This window comes from Convolutriloba macropyga, chromosome 2, assembly GCF_964194025.1.
Source record: "Convolutriloba macropyga chromosome 2, txConMacr16.3, whole genome shotgun sequence".
In the NCBI taxonomy this organism is placed as follows: Eukaryota; Metazoa; Xenacoelomorpha; order Acoela; family Convolutidae; genus Convolutriloba; species Convolutriloba macropyga.
This window is the reverse complement of record NC_134469.1, coordinates 9,758,475-9,777,950: the sequence shown is the minus strand read 5'-3', so window position 1 is coordinate 9,777,950 and position 19,476 is coordinate 9,758,475. Positions and strand designations below refer to the sequence as shown.

At 33.4% G+C, this 19,476-nt stretch overlaps 1 protein-coding gene across 1 annotated transcript in view; it reads right to left on the bottom strand.

Annotated features, from left to right (window-relative positions):
• LOC142355469 (uncharacterized) overlaps nt 1–19,476 on the bottom strand; it is a 152,490-nt gene that overhangs the window by 101,077 nt on the left and 31,937 nt on the right. Inside the window, exons 5-6 of the mRNA XM_075407634.1 lie at nt 17,434–17,490; nt 8,594–8,903 (exon numbers count right to left, since the gene is read on the bottom strand). Of these exons, the coding sequence (XP_075263749.1) occupies nt 8,594–8,903; nt 17,434–17,490 (367 nt within the window). The remainder of the gene's footprint in view (nt 1–8,593; nt 8,904–17,433; nt 17,491–19,476) is intronic.

Genomic DNA, 19,476 nt, shown 5'->3' with positions numbered 1-19,476 from the left:
GAAAAAAATGCATATCACGTCATATTCGTTTTCAGAATACGTTTAAACCACAAAGTTAATATTTTAGCGCACACAAAGAATCAAATGTGGATTGCAAATGCGATATAATAATTTAATAAGTCCTCTGACTACATTATACGAGAATTTGTGGCACCAGTCAATGTATTATGTGTCATATATGACCTTGTATGAAATCCAAGAAATTTTTTCAACTTCAATGTAAAATCAAAATTAAACAGTTTTTAGTCTTTGAATTTTTTTGTATGATCCTTGTATGATTTCTAGGAAATCATATATGGTCCTTGTATGACTACCAAGAATTCATACCGATCATATATGACCTAGTATGATTACTAAGAACCATATATGACCTAGTACGAAATCAAAGAAAGTTGTTTGATCGTTGACCCAGGTATCAGAACGTACAAACTTACAAGTAAATAACTTTTGGAACAATTAGAAGGCACATTTAATTGTCCCAGATTTAGACCTCGACTTATGAAAAGACTTTATCATTCTAGTGGGGGGGTCTTTATTGACTATAAATACACAGTCCAGCACTTAGCTAAAGTCCAGGTAAAGTCTTTTCATAGGTCCAGCTAAGTCTTTTGATAGCCAATTATTGTCGAGTACGGTCTTTTCATGGGTCGAGCAAAGTCTTTTCATACACTAATAAAGTCGAGCACGGTCTTTTCATGGGTCGAGCAAGGGTCTGTTCATAAGCCAAATAAAGTCGAGCACGGTCTTTTCATGGGTCGAGTAAGGGTCTGTTCATAAGCCAAATAAAGTTGAGCACGGTCTTTTCATGGGTCGAGCAGGGGTCTGTTCATAAGCCAAATAAAGTTGAGCACGGTTTTTCATGGGTCGAGCAAGGGTCTGTTCATAAGCCAAATAAACATTTTAAACATCTTTTTATAGCAGTACTGTCGGAAAATTATCTCAAGTTGATTGAAAAAACCAACTAATTTTGGGTCGAGCTAAAATCTTCTGAAAACTTTTGAGTCGAGCTTAAGTCTTTCGTAAATTTTTGGGTCGAGCTAAAATCTTCTAAAAACTTTTGAGTCGAGCTTAAGTTTTTCGTAAACTTTTGGGTCGAGCTAAAGTCTTTTGTTAAAAATCTCTGTCGAGCTAAAGTCCAGCGTGTCTTAAAGTCGAGGTAAAGACTTTTCATAGCTCAAATGAGTCGAGTCCGGTCTTTTCATAGTACTTTCTGGTCGAGCATTTTCTTTTCATAAGTCTGTACCTAAGCCTGGGTTCCTAGAAATTTTACATATGATCGATTCCTATTACTAATAAGACGCCAACAGAAAAAAAATATATTAAACAACTTCACGTACCATTAAAGGAACTACCTCAACGCTGTAATTTGGGTGCAATGGCCGAGATAATCAGAAATATCTTTATATCAAACATGAAGGATACGGACAGACAGAAAGAGTTGTTGAAACAAACCTACGAACCAGAGAAAGCACTTGAGTTAGCTATAGCAATCGTTTAATGTTCACAAAAACATAAACCTCAATAAGTGACACAAGAAGATATTTTACCTTCATATTCTACGCTGTATGGGCTTTTTAATGATACTACACTCAAATGCCTACGATGAATTTATCGATCGGCCAAAATTGACTGAACAAAAAAACTCATTCGATTATTTATTTCATCTCCCTCCTCAAGAGGCGTCGGAATAATAACGTTTTTAAATGAAAAATGTTCAGGAGTTTCGATAAATTATTCGGTTATTATCACAGTCGCAGAACAATGTCAATTTTTGAACAACTGACATCATACCCAAACAGGAAAAAAAACAAAAACAAAACTTTCACTCGACAGACGAAAAAACGAAGAACGAAATGCTTTTGAAACGGAAAAATATCAATCAACTGCACTTCAACTTTTGTTATTGGGCTAAATAACTTTTCACATCTATTTGCTTCCTGTCAATGATAAATCATCAAAATTATTAAAATATGAGCCCTAAAATTCATGTCGTCAGTTTATATTCGACGGCGCAGGAGAATCAGCTCTTGCATTTTGTCATAAGTGAACAGAGCAGTTTATATTTTTAATGCGAAAAATGATTCGAGTTTTTCCTATACACCCACTTCCTCCAGCTACTTACTCTGAAGGAAAAAACACAGAAGCAAAAAATTACTTTCTTATTACAGTACCCAATAAATCAATGCCTATATGCAGCAAAAAAAATTTAAAAAGTTGAAAAAAAATTAACTAATAAAAACTAAACTTGTGAACAACGTCCTATAGAATAAAGAGAATTATATTTTGGTCTCCGTAGAAAAGATCTTATAAAACTAATTCCTCAATTCTTGGAGGTCCCAGAAAAAATGAACTTACATAAAATAGTGCGGCGAAATTTCTCAAAAAACATTAAAACTGCGAAATTTCTCAAAAACATTTTCCATAACTGGAAAAATTATAAATAGAAAAATGTTGTAATGATATTCAACAGAAAATAACAAGATCTAGTTGAGCAGACGATAAAAAATTACAAAAAAGCAAGAAAAAACTAGTTCTGCTAACTCACTGAAATTCACATTCCACCCATTCAGTCGTAAGCACTATTGAGTAAGCAGAGACACAGTAAACACTGAATATGAACAATTTGGCACAATATTTTAAAAATGAGGCAGTGGAAATATTTTTCAATTTTTCAGAGGATTTACAAGAATTTGAAACTTAATTTGAAAAATCGAAAGCAATAAAGATCCGGTACATGCAACATTTTAGTGCTGTTTGGCCAGTAAACTTCCCAAACTAGATAAAGGAAAAAGAAACAGATTTGTGGAACTGCGAACGGTTAGAATTCACTAATTTTGAAATCATTCTTATAGGTAAGTAACAGTTGAAAGCAATTTTAGGCATTTTAAGTAACCTCTTATAAAAAATTTACACAATAAAACCTAACTGCAAGCCTAAAACCTCTCCTAAAGAGCAAGACGCTACAACAGTGTTTTTTATCCAGCTATTCATGAGGAAAAACTGGTGAAAAAAACTGTTTGGAGCCTCAAAATGTAAAAATTTGTAGTTTACACTTGAAAGTCTAATAATTTTTTGAAGAATTGAAATGCCAAAATTATAACTAATCCTGATGTAAATCTAAATATTACAGTGAAAAAAAATATTAGCTGGACAACAAAAGTGGTACTCAAAATGCCAAACAGAAATACGCGGCAATCAACAGAAATATGCAGCAGTCAACAGAAGTTGCTGTCTGTCTGTTTTTCTCTCTCGCTCTCTCTCTCTCTCTCTCTCTCTCTCTCTCTCTCTTTCTCTCCTCTCTCTCTCTCTCTCACTCTCTCTCTCTCTCTTTCTCTCTCTCTCTCTCTCTCTCTCTTCTTCTTCTTCTTCTTCTTCTCTCTCGCTCGCTCTTTTTTCGTCTTTGTTTTTGTTCTTTGTTCAAACACTGTAATTTGGGTGCAATGACCGAGATAATCAGAGATCTTTTTATAGCAAACATGAAGGATATGAACATACAAAAACAGTTGTTGAAAGAAACGCAAAAACGGGAGGAAGCACTTGAGTTAGCTATAGCGATCGTTTTATGTTGACAAAAACATAAACCTCAATAATGACTATAGAACATCTTTTTAACTTCATATGCCAGGCTGTACGGGCTTTTTAACAATACCACTCTCAAATGTCTACGATGAATTTATCAATTGGCCAAAATTGACTGAACATAAAAACCTCATCCGAATATTTATTTCATCTCCCCCCCTCAAGACGGGTCGGAACAACAGCGTTTTTTAATGAAAAATGTTCTGGAGTTGGAAAGGTTATTCGGTTATTGTCACAGTCGCAGAACAATGTCATGCAATTTGTGTTCTGCTCACATCATACCCAAACAGAAAAAGAAAAAAAACTAAAACAAAACTTTCACTCGACAGACGAAAAAACGAAGAACGAAAGGTTTTTGAAACGGGAAAAAAATCAATGAACTGTACTTCAACTTTTGTCTATGGGCTAAATAAATTTTCACATCTTTTTTCTTCTTGTCAATAATAAATCATCAAAATTATTTAAAAAATTTGAGCCCTAAAATTCATGTCGTCGGTATATATTCGACAGCGCAGGAGAATCAGCTCTTGAATTTTGTCATAAATGAACAGAGCAGTTTAAAACTTTAATGCGAAAAAATGATTCGAGTATTTCCGATACATCCATTTCCTCTTGCATATTACTCTGAAGGAAAGAACCCAGAAGCAAAAAATTGCTTTTTCTAACAGTACTCAATCAATAAATGACTCTGCAACAATTTTTTTAATGGAAGAGTGTATTAACTTATAAAAGTTGAAAATGCGAACAACAGCCTGTCGGGTAAAGATAAATGTATTTTGATCTCCGTAGGGAAGAACCAAATAATCTGATTCTTCAACTCTCGGAGGCCTTATGAACCCCTAAAATATGAATTTACTAAAAAAATTAATTAGAGCAAAATTTCTCAAAAAAATGATAACTGTAAAAAATTAAAAACCTTAGTTCAAAACAAATACTAAATTTGCAAACATTTGCAATAACTTGCTCGATAAAGCCACATTTGTAACAATTTGCAAATTATCTCTTCGCAAGATCAAATTTGCCAAATTTTGCAAAAAAATGTTAATTTTGCAAAAATTAGCAAACGAGCGGACGAGTTTGTTCCGGTTGGGTTCTACTTAATTTAGCAACGTGTTTTCTTTTCCTAACAATTTCTCCGAAATTGCTGAATTCAATTGAAAATTTTTTAAAGTACGCCTTGTAAACGATATGCGTGCTCAATTCACCCTACAGGGCCAACTACTAGCGATTAGGGACAGAAATATGACCAGGAGGTTGCTAGCCCTGATATATATCTAAATATTAGAGCAAACAAAAACATTAGCTGAATAACAAAAATGGTAATCAGAACTACAAATCTGGTTAAGGAATTATGCCGAGCGAGTGCAGAAAACTGCAGCAATCAACAGAAGTATGCAGCAGTCAACACAAATCTCTCTCTCTCTCTCTCTCTCTCTCTCTCTTTCCCCTATCTTTCGCTCGCTCTTTTTTCGTCTCGGCTTTTGTTTTTTTCAACGGATTGAACTGAAGATTTTCTTTGCGACTTTACCACCTTTGAAAATTGGATTTAAAAAGTTAAAAAAAACATAGCTCAATGAAATCCTGAAAATACTCGAACCGATGTCTCCACCTGAAAAAGTTTCTGTATAGATTCTGTTGAAATTAGTTGTGATGATTTTTTGTGTTCCACTGCATGCAAAAGAAATCGCAAAGATTGTTTTCCTCACTAGGCTTCAAAATTTTGAACTCAAAATCAGTTACAGTTACTTCTTTTGCTGCATCTGTCAGGTAATATGTTTTTAATATTTTGAATTTTTATGTTTTCCATTTTCTACATTTGAAATTTATAATTAAAATTTTGTAGCTGTGAGTGGAGAATATTGATCTTTCAAAATACCTACGGCATTCAGCGCTAAAGACCGCACTTCATAAAACAGTTCAATACTCTTACAAGTTTTTTATACACTCATCAGTGTTTTTCAACGTTGAGACCTCAACTTGAATGAATAATCACTGCAATGTAACCAAACAGGATCTTTCTAACTCAACATTTGTAAAAAAAAAAGAGCAACATTTTGCATTCACGTGCAGTATGAAAATTTTTTTGACTCAATGTCAGATCATAAGACATAGAAAAATGAAGACCTGATGCCAGAAAAACATTACCCCAAATTCAACGGGTTTGTAGCATTTATTTTAAGCCAACCCCAAGTGGCGTAGCACTCTATTTGATAATATCAATTGTTGATGTTTAAAATCGAAGGAATGAAATTGTAGAAATAGAAAACTCTCTTACGATAAAATATCAAATGAAACCAGTCGGGAAATGCAATTAAATGTGTTACACGCAACCTAATTTGGTGGAAAAACGAGTTAAATTTTCAATAAAAATTAATTCAATTACAAACATTAGAACTGCAAAGTATAAAAATATCATCAGAGATTTTTTTAAAAATGAACTGAGAAAGAGAAGGGGAATTGCGCAGAAACATAAAAACACCTAATTGAAAAAAAATGTACAGACTATTACAGCAAATCGAATGGAGAGACAAAGTAAAACACATTTGATTGATGGATGAGTCAATTGCAATCCGCAGCTGTTTACCTAGGAAATTAAACAACTCTTGTTCGCTCGAAAGCTCAAATGGACAAATAATTTTTTAAAAAATCACTTTGTAAGTTGTTCATTTTTTTTCTGAAACTTATTTATGGACAAAAAATCTGTGGATTTTTACCGACAAAAACAGTTTGAAGAACCAAATTTTTTAATGGAAAAACAGCAATTTTTTACATCCAGTCTCTTGCGTTTAAATAAACCGAACACACCGAATCTCTTGTATTTAAAATTGATTATATCGAACCGAATCGTTCTTACGTTCGAAACCGACAATACCGAATAAACTGAACGTACCGAAGCTTTGTTACGTTTGAATCCGAACATACTGAAGGTGACTAAAAAAAATTATTGTCATTTTTGTCGGTCTTCTCAACAATGATCCTGACTTGAAATGAACAATTGATCAATTTTTCTCAAGAGCAAATGTCAATAAAATTTTATTTCATGCAAAAGTTATTAAAAAATAGCAGGAACTGTTAGAGAAATTAAATTCCGTGAGAACGTAAATAAGAAAAACTAACTGACATCTCATAGAGTGTGAACAATGAGAACATCATATATTGAAAGTTATCATAATGACCCGGGTCGAGGTATGGCGGTGAATTTTCGTAAGAAATGCGGTGAAATGCGGTGAAAGAAAAATAATTTTCACCGCGTACATTTTACATCTTTCTGCGGTGAATGCGGTGAATTGCGGTGAATTATTTATTTTTACTGCGTTCTCAGTATTCTTAAAAAGGGAACCTTCCATACACGGATTCGAACCTCTGACCTCCTGTATGACTTTAACTGCTTATTCCTTTGAGCCAACTGTCATGTTCTTCTGTGCTATTTCTTGTGGAGTTAATGAGACTGGGTGAACGCTGGAAAGCAAATGCGGTTAAATTTTGTAAGAAATGCAGTGAATTTTGCGTTGAGTTTTTGGTAAGAAATGCGGTGAATTTTGTGGTAAAGGTTTGTAGGAAATGCTGTGAAATTCGGCGAAATATTTTTTGTCACCGCATTCACCGCAATCACCGCATTTCTCGCAAAATTCACTGCATTCAGCGCATTTACGACAATTTACCCAAAAACCTCGACCCGGGGACAATACCGTAGCGTTATATTTGATATCGGGGAAAGTATATCTGATATCAATTGAAAGTTCAATTGTACAAAAGTGACCCTACTACCATAAGCAGTGTCTTGTCAGGTGTTGGTGCTCATTTAAACATGGGTGGAACCCAAAAGATGCGTGAGAATCTAGTTTCAGAAGAAAAACCTTAATTCCGCCCGGGTCGAGATTCTGGGTGAAATTTTGTAACAATTGCGATGAATGCTGTGAATTTTTGTAACAAATGCGGTGATTGCGGGGAATGCGGTGAAAAAAAATAGTTCCGCATTTCATACAAAAATTCACCGCATCGATTTTGTGGCAAATTAATGTAAAAAATGGGGTGAAAAAAAACTCACCGCATTTGTTTCCCAACGTTTACTTCAATTCACAAGAAATAGTTTAGAGGGTAAAGACAATTGGCGCAGAGGACTAAGAAGAAGAAGACATTCAGGAGGTAAGAGGTTCAAACCCCTGTATGGAAGTGTCGCTTTTTGTAAGAATACCAAGAATGCGGTGAAAACTAATAATTAACCGCGATTCACCGCATTCATCGCAAAAAGATTTAAGAAATAGTCGGTGAAATTTTTTTTCACCACACTTCTTACGAAAATTCACCATCAAACCGCCACTCGGGCGTTAATTCTAGCGCCAAAAAAGTCAATATTTTTGTTTTATTATTTGGTTCTGCGACAACTTTTGAGTTTTTGAAATTCTGTTTGCTTTTTGACTAAAGAAAGTTCGCTTTAAGATGACTAGCATTCCGTTTCGACGTAATGTGATGAGTTTATTGAGTTATTTTTAATGAGAAACAATTTAAAGTAGAAGAAACCCTGCAAAATGCTATCTACACTTTCAATTGAAGTTTTATTCGAGTCTCTTGAAGTCTCTCTTCGACTTGAACTCTTCATATTACCAACAAGATTTATAAAAACTCAAGTGAGTTTTTCTGAAATAAGAAGATAAGAAGCTAAACAATTTCAGAAAACGCATTGAGTCCTGAAAAACAATCAACTCCCTGAATCAAAATCAAGTTCAGAGGAAATGGAACAAAGTTCTTTTTCAAATACGGAAAAAAAGTCGCAAACAACATTTAGGCCACTGTTTATGCTGCATCTGCATAATAAGCAGAACTATTAGCTACTTCAAAAAATTATTTTATAATTATTTTACATTTGGTATAACTTGGTTCTTCTCATATTGACTCTAATCATTGAATAGAAAAATAAAAAAAAGCAATTTCTCCTGGTTGTAAAATGAAACTTTTATAAAGTTAATTTATTAAAAAAGTACAAAAATGAGAATAGTTTTTTAAAATGTCGTACCTTCTCAGGCATTTCAGCCTCCTCGTTAAGCCATAACTTGCTTGCAACCATATCCATCACTGGCACCAATGGCAATGCAAGGCTGACAAAAATGATTGCGAAAAATAAGTATTTCCGTTTTCTCGGCGTCAGCACTGATTTTGCCTCGGCGCCACGTGCAATGTTTACATAGCGCTCGTACGCCATGCCAGCCATTAGAAACAGTTGACATGAGTAAGAGTACATGTCAGCTACGTATCGGGATAGAGGATAGAGTCGTTGTATGACGTCAGCAATCCCGAAGAACCGCAGTGCACCAGACGATGAATTTCTGTAATTGGATCTCAAACATGACCAAAATTGGTCTGAAATTCGGGACTGTTTTAATCAATACAGAAAGTGCGACTGATTTTTTAATGCCTTTTATATAAAGTGTTTTGCTACATGAACAAGCTTTCTAGTCAAAGTCTGCCTAAGTTCTGTTCATTAACGAGCTAAAATCTGATCATTAAGGAGAAGTGACCTAGGAACTGGAAGAAAGCTAAAGGAAGGCAGAAACGGAGAGCGGCTTAACTAAGAACGTGTTTTTTTTGTAGACAGTAAGAACGTGTTTTTTTTTGTAGTCACTAAGAACGTGTTTTTTGTAGTCACTGAGAACGTGTTTTTTGTAGTCCAATGTCTCCGCCTAGAAGCTTTTTACTTTGAGGAGGATGCAAAGTTGGCCACAACAGTTAAAAAAAAACAAAAATTTGTGGGACGAATCAAATTGTAACAATTTTTAATCTGAGAACTTTAAATCAATATCATCATTTCTCTATCGAGCAAGAAGTCAAAAACAAGATGTGTGTGTTTTTTTTTCTATAAAAAATTGGTTAACTCATTCTGTCTCCGTTCAATAAAACTTCCAAAAAAGCTACAAAAGGGAATTTCTTAGGGAGAAGAAACAAATATTTTGATGCATTGTTTTTTTTGTCGCATTCTTGTGGTACAGTGTACCTAAAAAACCGAAGCCCGGGTCGAGGCCGAATGGTTAATTGTAAGAACTTGCAAGTTTCTGGCATAAACTTACAGGGCGATGCATCGCCTTAAAAGTTTTTCTTCCAAGTTCTTCTTGCAAGTTTTTGCAAGTTAACCAATCGACTTGCAAGTTCTTACAAGTTAACCATTCGACTTACAAGGCTCTTACAAGTTAACCATTCGACTTACAAGTTACTTACAAGTTAACCATTCGCCTTACAAGACTCTTAAAAGATAACCCTTCATCTTGCGAATGTTTATCTTGTAAGAACTTGCAAGTTTCTGGCAGAAACTTACAAGGCGATGCATCGCCTTGCAAGTTTTTCTGCCAAAAACTTGCAAGTTCTTACAAGATAAACATTCTGCATATGCTGTAAAACCATTCGGCCTCGAACTGGGGAGTTTACTTTTTCAATACAGAGCAAGTAAGAGAATGTGAATCACAACTTTCATTTTCTTCCATCGTTTTGAATATGCGTCGTCAGCAATATGCGCCAATAATAATAATAATAATAAATTATACCAAGAAATAAACGTTTTCTTTTTTGAAAATTTTAGCTTTTTCAAACTTTGGAAAATCGTTAACATTAACAATGATTTTCTCTGAGAAGCAAAGAAGATTAGCGATGGAGTAGTAGATTGTTTTTCATAAGCATTCAGTTGCTATGTTATTTATGTAGCATTGAGGAAATTAAATTATTAATATTATTAATATTATTATTTTTATTATTATTATTATTATTATTATTATTATTATTATTATTTTTATTATTATTATTATTATTATTATTATTATTATTATTATTATTATTATTATTATTATTATTATTATTATTATTGTTATTATTATTATTATTATTATTATTATTATTATTATTATTATTATTATTATTATTATTATTATTATTATTATTGTTATTATCATTATTATTATTATTATTATTATTATTATTATTATTATTATTATTATTATTACTATTATTATTATTATTATTATTATTATTATTATTATTATTATTATTATTATCATCATCATCATCATCATTATTATTATATGTAATTTAACTTAGTTTCTCCGTTGTATGTAACTTTTGGGTTGTGTAGTTTCGGAAATACAACCGATGAAGGGACCTGTACTTAAGGTTCCGTGACAATCAGTACTGATTCAAACAATTTTTTAGAGTTTTCAAATTTTCGTACTGATTCAGAGGGATTTCAATTGTGAAGTGATTTCAGAGCAAAAATCATAGAAAATATTGAGTTTTCCTCTGAATCAGAAGATAATTCGGAATGAATCATTGAATTAGCTCTGAATCAAAGTAAGTCCTAAATTAGACTCTGTCTCGAGTACTGAATTTGCCATAGAGTTAGGTACGGGTTACCAAGACAAATTTTTTTTAAGTCCAATTGAACAAAAGTGTTCAAAAGTGGGTTTTTTGATGAAACGCATTGATGTCAAACAAACTCCTCGTTCAATAAATTAAGATAATCAAAACATCATCTGTGTTGTGAATCAATTAACTTTTGAAAGATACATTAGCTATCGCAGAAAGTTTGTTTTGAACTTAAAAGTGGTCTTCAGCTCATTTCTTACAAAAATGTTAAATATTATTATGATATCATTTCAAATGCATAGAACTACGGGGCAACCCACCTGCATGATAATAAGCCGAAATTCGCTGAAACTGTGAAAGAAATGCACTGAAAGGCGTTGAATCTTTGAAACGGTGCACCGAAATTTTGTGAAAAAGGAGCTTAGAAGGTTGTTAAAAATTATATAGGAAATTTGCTGAAAATGCGGTGCATTCATGCAAGAGATGCATTAGAGTTGCGGTGAAATTTGAAAATCTCAGCGTAATCTCAAAATTTCTACATATTTCAGCGCATGCAGCAGAGTTCTTATAAATTCAACGCATTCAGCGCATTTCGTACAATTTAATGCACTGAAATGCGCTGAATGCGTTGAATTTGTAAGAATTTAGATGTCCCATCTCCTATTCAACCCAACCCGCTTTGTGCAATGAGCGTTGTAATGGTGGTGCCACTGAGAAGTGGCGGTGACCTTCAACCCACGTAGGGTAATCTTAACAACACTGGTATAGTCAGGGAGATTTGCATTGATAAGGAATATTAACCAGTGGCTAAACTTTTCAGATTGTTCACTATGCTCCAAAATTCTATTCCAACCTGCCGAACAAACCTCAATTGCTACATGAGAGACGAACAATCACGTGACCAACATTGAGTTTGTTGTCATTTAAGCTTGCCAGACTTTCGTAAAGCTTAGATCCCGCGAAACTACTTTTTTAACCAGACACGATGTCATAAAAAAGGAACACTCAATTCAATCCATTATTGCTGAGCAAAAATGAGTACATTGCGCAAAACCAAATGGCAGTGCAAAAGGCAAAAGTATTAATAATAAAAGCAATGTCATTACTGAAAAAAATTTGTTCATTCCCATCGAAACCAAAGAAAGGTTAGTTTTAAAAACCTTAAATGTTTCCACGATATACAATCTGACGACTGCACGCAAGGGTCTCTTTCAAATTCCTCAAAATTTGATTGCAGATTTGTTTTTCAATTTTTTTTCGTTATTACTTTAGTGGCAAGGTAAAGAATTCAAGTCCTGTAAAAATTTTGTAACGAATAAGCTTTCCAGTTTAAAGCTTTTGAATTTATGGACCCAGAACTCCAATCCAGTTCTTTCATTTTTAATAATTTTCCAGGTTTTAAATTCATGGCCCCCACAATTGTCAAATGCAGGCAATTGATTGGTTTTAGTCTTTCAAAATTAATTTATTCGATTTAATTTCAGAAAATAAAACTTTGGTAAAACTTCATATTTCAGTTTCAGATTGCAAGATGAACCGACCTTTTTTCTGTAGCAGCTAGCTTTAACTGCCCAATTTAGTTGCCTATCAAGTGTTAGAACAAGATTCTGTTTGATAGACTGAATGAAAGTTGATGAATAAAGAAGGTGATTCAAAACTAATGCGTTGAGAAAGAATTTTTTCGTATTGACTGAATGGTTCTCCTTATTGTAGAAATAGTCTTAATGCCAGCAAACATTTTGTTTTTATGTGTTTTCTTTGTTTTTGGAATGTTGAATAATCTATCAACGTTCGCCTAAGTGTTTTATTGCCTCTTTTTCATCAATGTATGCATTGTCATTAACCATGTGTGTATCGGTAGTTCCTTTTGTTTTGCTGAAAACTATGAATGTTGTTTTAGAGGAACTGAAACCTTACTCATTGAACTGAAAAAAGCAATTAATTTTTATGTTTATCTTTCCAATTTTTTTTTGCCAATTTTGATTGAAGTATTAGATGTGAAAACGACTGTGCCACCTGAACTTTGAATAAGTTCTGTTTCTTTGTCAAGATAGTTATGCATGTCATTTATGTACAATTTGAGCAGCAATTGACCTAGGACCGTTCTATGAAGAACTCCTCTTGTGAGTTCAACTAGATGCAATGAAATGTTCTGCATATTTACTTAATTTTCGCGATGACACAAAACATCTTTGATTATTAGCCTAGACGATGTTTTAAAACCTATCATATGTAATTTATCATCATGGATTTTGTGGTTTAAGGAGTCAAAAGCCTTGGATAAATCCTTTTGCGCAACAGATAAAAAGTTACCTTTATGAGTCCCTGAGCGAATAAACTCAGTACAGTACGTGGTTGCGACAATCTTAAAAAATGGCAATTACAGTACGTAATTGAAAATCTTTTTCGCCGTCCATAGTGCGTTTTGGTGAAAATTTCACTTAACAAGTATTCTCCAATCTCAACTCTGCAAGTACTTTCAAAAATTGTTCATATACATGGTGCGAGTTAATTTAATTTTTAGTTGTCTGGATTTTCTGTGTCGCTTTTATGAAAAGTTGTATTACAATGGCTTTTTGAAAGATTTAGGAAAACTTAGTTCTTTGGCAGATTTATTTTTTATGAATGATAGATGTTGATAAGTTTAGACGCTGCAACTTTAGTTGCCCATTCTGGTATTGATAAAGTGCCCTGTGGTTTACTTAGCTTAATTTTATGCAAAGCGTTTTGACATTCCTTGTCTGTGACATTTGATGGGTGGTATTTGTCTCTAGCGCACCTGAAAAATTTGTTTTTTGTATTGGCCAACTCTGAACACTTTTTGGTCTTTTTATCGAGAAAATTGAAATTTAGGTTTGCCATTTTCAGATTCTCGGTTACGCAGACTCCGAAAAAATTTCTTAAATATTTGATGTCCGTTTGCGTTTTTCTCTGATTCCGTACCTCATTTATCACGTGCCATTTTTGCCTGTTCACGCCCGCAGCTTCATTGAGATCTGCGTAAAATTTGTTGAAATCAATTAGTTTAAAAAAGATTTCGTAGTTTTTGTTTTTTAAAAAGCTATCTCTTGATGATTTAAGATACTTAGTTTTTCTAGTTTTATCAGTGCCATTTATCAGCCAGTTGAAATTTTTTACATTGTTTTGCATGAAAATTTTGAAGAAGAGCATTGTGATTTAGTACAGCTTCTAGCAGATAATCAAAAACGTCAACCATTTGCGATTGGTTCAAAATGTCCTTCCATAAAACTGAACAACTTAGGTCCCTTACAGCTGTTTGGTAGCTTGATTTTATAGTTGCTCTCGTCATAAACATATATAATTAATCGGGGTTGTCTTGGTTTGCATAGTAGTTGAAATTTCCTACCACACCAAAATGGTCAGTTTTTATTTGAGTATCACGAGTGAACTAATTTTTCAAATAAGCTCTGTTCACTTATGAAATAATTAATTAATCTTTAAGTTTTTGAGTCATTGGAGTTTCTTGTCGGTTGTTTGTTATTCTGAACAAAAAATTCGTAAGTTGTAGTTACTGTGCACTTTTTTTCTTGTTCTCCTTTTTTTAAAAAAAACAACGTTGAAATCGGCTGTCACAATTAACTGCTGGTTTTCGGTGGCAGCAAAGTCAATGTTTGGAGCTAATTCATTTAAAACAAGCTAAATTGCAATTTTTTGGGGCAGTATGAATTATTAAGTAAAATTTGTTTTTTATTTGCAATAGCGAGGTTTATCTAGATTTATTCAAACTTTGAGCTAAAATTGTTCAGATCATACCTTACTTTCGGCGACAGATGTTTGGAAATAGTTCAATAACTCCTCCCCCGTTTCCTGTTGTCAGACATCGATGCTGACCTGTCGTTGCTAAAGCAGACATAATCGTATAAGAAAGCAATGCAGTTTATTTCCTTCTCAAATTTTTGTAATTCAGGTCTTCGTGAAGCAGAAAATACAGTTTATGTTGTTATAATCTGTTTCGAGCAAAAATTTTTTGAGAGATGCTCTGGTAATTCAAGCACAAACTTCAGTTTTTTTGCGCTTTTTTAAGTGCTTTTAGGGTATATTTTTGGAACCAATTGGCCTTGGATTTGTATCAACGTCACCAGATCTAAGGAGATTGAGTAAATTGAAAAGAAAAAGAGAAAAGTTCATGGTTCTTAAAAGAAGTTGTTGTCGGACTTACAGTTAATGTGAAATTAAAAGAGAGACCCTTGCATAGAGTCTTCTTATAGCAGAATTTGTTTAATTTCTCTTTCTCTATTGACGCGGGAAAACTTGAGGTTAACAGAAGAAAAAGGACAAAAAAATTTTTTTGGTCAGATATAGCATAAGAATGATCACAAGAGACTGTTTTTACTACGCTTTCGTAAACAGTTTTTCAGTTCTGCAGTGTCATAAATAGTTGTAGTTACGGGCAGTTGTGCTGCGGTATTGAGAATATCAAACTTAAGCAGCATAATTTGGATTATATTGATGTTGCCAAGAATTCGAGCCATATAACGGATTATATCTGACAGGCCTGTTGAATTGGATTTTGTTTGCTATTGCTTATTTAGCGTCATTTGAACATCCCTGTAAACGTAAGTGCGTCATGTAAGAGCGTCATTGCGTAAACTATCAGCCCATTATGGTGAGAAAACACGCATGATTCAGCCTCAAGTCATTTCACAGGTAGATGTCTAGACATGAACTCGGGCCAGCGCTTGCAGAAATATATAAAACTGCCGATATGTGCGAAGGAAAGAAAACACCGTATTTAAGAGTTTATCTACCATAAAAATCGTTTCCAAGCGAAGAAATTGCATAATTTAAGCGTTCCTGAGCTTAGACCCTAATCAAAATCTGTGTTTCTAAAAGTAGAACTAAAACAGTAGATCTTAAATAAGTTCAACGTTCAATTTGTACATCACATCTTAAAAAACTAAGCCTTCAATTCAACGATTAGAGTTTCTCCGCTTAAAACTGCTTAGTTTTCGGGCTCGATTTGGTTAGCCAATTCTTGGTTCGCAGAACCAAGTGTTGAATGACGACAGTCACCGCGTTTTCTGATAGGAAAACTTTTTTTGCAATCTTTTGCAAAATTTTCATCACAACTTAAGGAATTTTATTGCTTGGACTTAATTTTTCATCAAAATGTGAAGTCAAGAATTCACAAATGACAGGAAAAACGCAATCTTGCTACAGGAAGATTTGGAAAAAATAAAAGAAAAAGAAAAAACATCGAAATCGAATTGGTTGTCTGGAAGAATGATTTGCGTTTTCAACAGCAGTATTTTGATGGAGGACAGAGGTGATGTATAAAACATCTCATGAGTTTTTTCCTTGCGCATACAGAATGCATCAGCTTCAATTTTTGATGTAACCTTGTCAAAAACAACAATTAAAAAAAATTTGCTAAATCAATAATAGATCTACGCAAGGAGACGCAAAAATAGTAATAAAACATTGCAGTGAAACGCTTAGAAATTCTTTATCAGTAGATTGTTTATAAAACTGCCTAATTAAAATTTAAGTGTGATCTCCGGTTCAAAACGCCAAGTTGCCAAGTTGAATGAAGATCTATGCTTAAAAACAATAAAAATTTTGTAAGATCTACTCGTGGAGACGCCATAATTAGGTAAGATCTAAGCTTAGAAACGCCCACATTATCAGATGAGCATTTAAATTAATCGCTAAATAAATGAGAGAAGTGTGGGATTTTTCAGCGCTGGATACCACTTTTCAAAAATTTTCCCAAAATTCTTTGGCTCGGGCTGCTGAAAACGAGAAGATCGTTTGTAAGCGCGCAGCTATCCAGGTGTCTTTTACATAAATTTGGAAAGAGTGTAGTTTTAGTCTGGTAGAAACAAACGAATGTATAATTTGATTACTCCAATCGAAAATTTTCTTGTTGAATTTTTCGAGTGAAAGAGGACAAATGATAATTTATTTTGCAACGTTGCATATGTAGCAATGATATGACATTTAGAACTTCTAGATAGACGCAATGATAGCATTGATATAAAAATATTCAGAGAGGTTGCAATAACCCAAAGATAGCCAGTCTTCAAATTGAAAAAAAAATAGGAAAACTTGAAAGTTTGAACTGAAAGAACGGCCGTTATGATCATAGTGATCATAGAAAATAAAGTTTCTGAGGTTCATAATGTTCAGCGGAATCCCAGAATTTTACTATGAATTTTACCATGGAATGTCTAATAAGTGCCATGATCAGAAAATTCTATGATTCAGTACTGAATTTGTTCCCCCTGTTTAATTTGTTCCCCCGGACCTGCGTGTCATAACAATTCAGTACTGAATTGTTATGACACGCAGGTCCGGGGGAACAAATTAAACTCCTACATAGTTCGATAATTGAACCAATCAATATTGATAGTTCACTTCATGAACTGAACTGTCAATGTTAGTTGATAAAATTATCAAAAAAAGCTGAAGTTAACCAATACATTATTAAACTTTGGGGTTAAACTAAAGGTTACTAATAGGAAAAATGTTTGAATTCCGTTGCCGTACTGATCATCTTCCAAAAAGTAAGAATTGCAGATTGAAAACAGAATAGGGTGCACAGGACTGCATCACAATCATCCAATTATGTTAAGCAGTGTTCATCATCATTAAAATCTTTACGATGAATATATATATATATATATATATATATATTATATATATATATATATATATATATATATATATACCCAGTGAACCGAAACTTGGTACATCTTGATAAGAACATACTAAATCTTGGTAAATCTTGCCAAGATCTTGCCATGGTACTTACCAAGAAAACACCAAGATATGTACGAACTTGCAAGTTTTTTGCATGGCTGTCAAGAAACAAGATCTTGGCAAGATTTCCAAGAAAGATTAACCATGACATGGTAAGATATATCAAGTATTAAAAATTCAATAGCACCCAAAAACAAGATGTAGCAGGAAATCATAAGATTAAGCAAGAATTATCAAGAAATAGCAAGAATTATCAAGAATTATCAAGAATTATCAAGAATGTCGGAAAATACTGCTCCCGTTAGTTTATTAACCAACAAATGAGCCGCTTTTTTCCAGTATAATGAAATTTTTAAGTGGATGCTAGCTCGGTATGTACATAGTACACACCTTATACAGGACCGCCACCGTGAAGGCCCCCACTAAGATCCCAAAAAAATTTAAAAAATTGTAACATGACATAAGACAAAAAAGCAAGCGTTGAAAAAACAAGACAGCAAAAAAAAACAACGCTCGGCAAATTGAATACATACAAAGCAACTACAGTATTTAAGCATCAAGCATCAAATACGAAAAATGAAAAAAAAAGTCAGCTTAAAAACCAAAAATTGTCAGGACTCCATTTTTTTTCAAAAACAGGAATTCTGGCAGTTTAGGCTCATTCTTTTTGATTTTTTAGATGTTTAAAGTTTCAATTAATGGTTTCATGGCTTCGCTATTGGGAGTTTTCCCTAGAGATTTTTAGCTTTTGGCATTTGCCAAGTTTTGTACTTGTTTTTTGTTGTTCTGTCATATTATCAACTTAAAACAGGTCCCATTGACTTTTGAGGAAATCGCAATTGAATATATATTACGTTGTAATGAGCCAAAATAGCTATTTTGTTGTCTGGTTTGTCTGGTCATGGCCGATTTTTCGCTGGATTCCTGGTTCATTTTTCCACCCAGTCACTTCGGGTTGCTTAGAAAAAGTTTTTCTATGTGTCAAGAATTATCAAGATTTCATCAAGTTACGCCAAGAAAATTTCTTGACATGTCTTGATAAGATCTTGCCAAGATCTTATCAAGGTGTTCCAAGAAATTTTGTCTATCAAGATCTTGGCAAGATGTGTCAAGTTTTGCACGAGTTGGCAAGATCTTGCATGACATGGCAAGGTCTATCAAGTTTCGTTTCACTGGGTATATATATATATATATATATATATGTGTGTGTATAAATATATATATATATATATATATATATATATATATATATATATATATATATGTATATATATATATATATATATATATATATATATATATATATATATATACGGAGAGGGAGAGAGAAAGAGAGAGAGAGAGAGAGAGAGAGAGAGAGAGAAAACGTTCATGTCAGCGCATTGATAAGGCGATTTTCTTAGAAATTTATGTGAGGCAGCAATTTAATACTTAACCATATATAAATAAATTGGGTGCATTACAAATGTTTGCAATTTTTATAAGTTTTCAGTTTTCTTTTATCGCTTTTCCTGTTTTTTCTTTGTTTGTAACACATCCTCGTTACAGGTTTTTAAGTCCCAGCCACTTTTTTGCAAGTGTGTCTAGTTCAATATTTGAGCAGGCTTATAATGAATTTTTAAACAAATTTTAAAGAATTTGAATTGGCTGTCTTTTTTTCAATCGATTGATCTATAATCATTACGTCTCCTGGCTTTCACAGAAAGAAGTCGTTTGCCGGGCCAAGTTCTTACTTTGAACGAAACGCATCCGGTTCGAGGTTTTGTCAAAAAAAATAATGTTAGATTAGCGGTGAATAGTGGTGAAAAGCGCCCGCATCCTTTAGCGTTG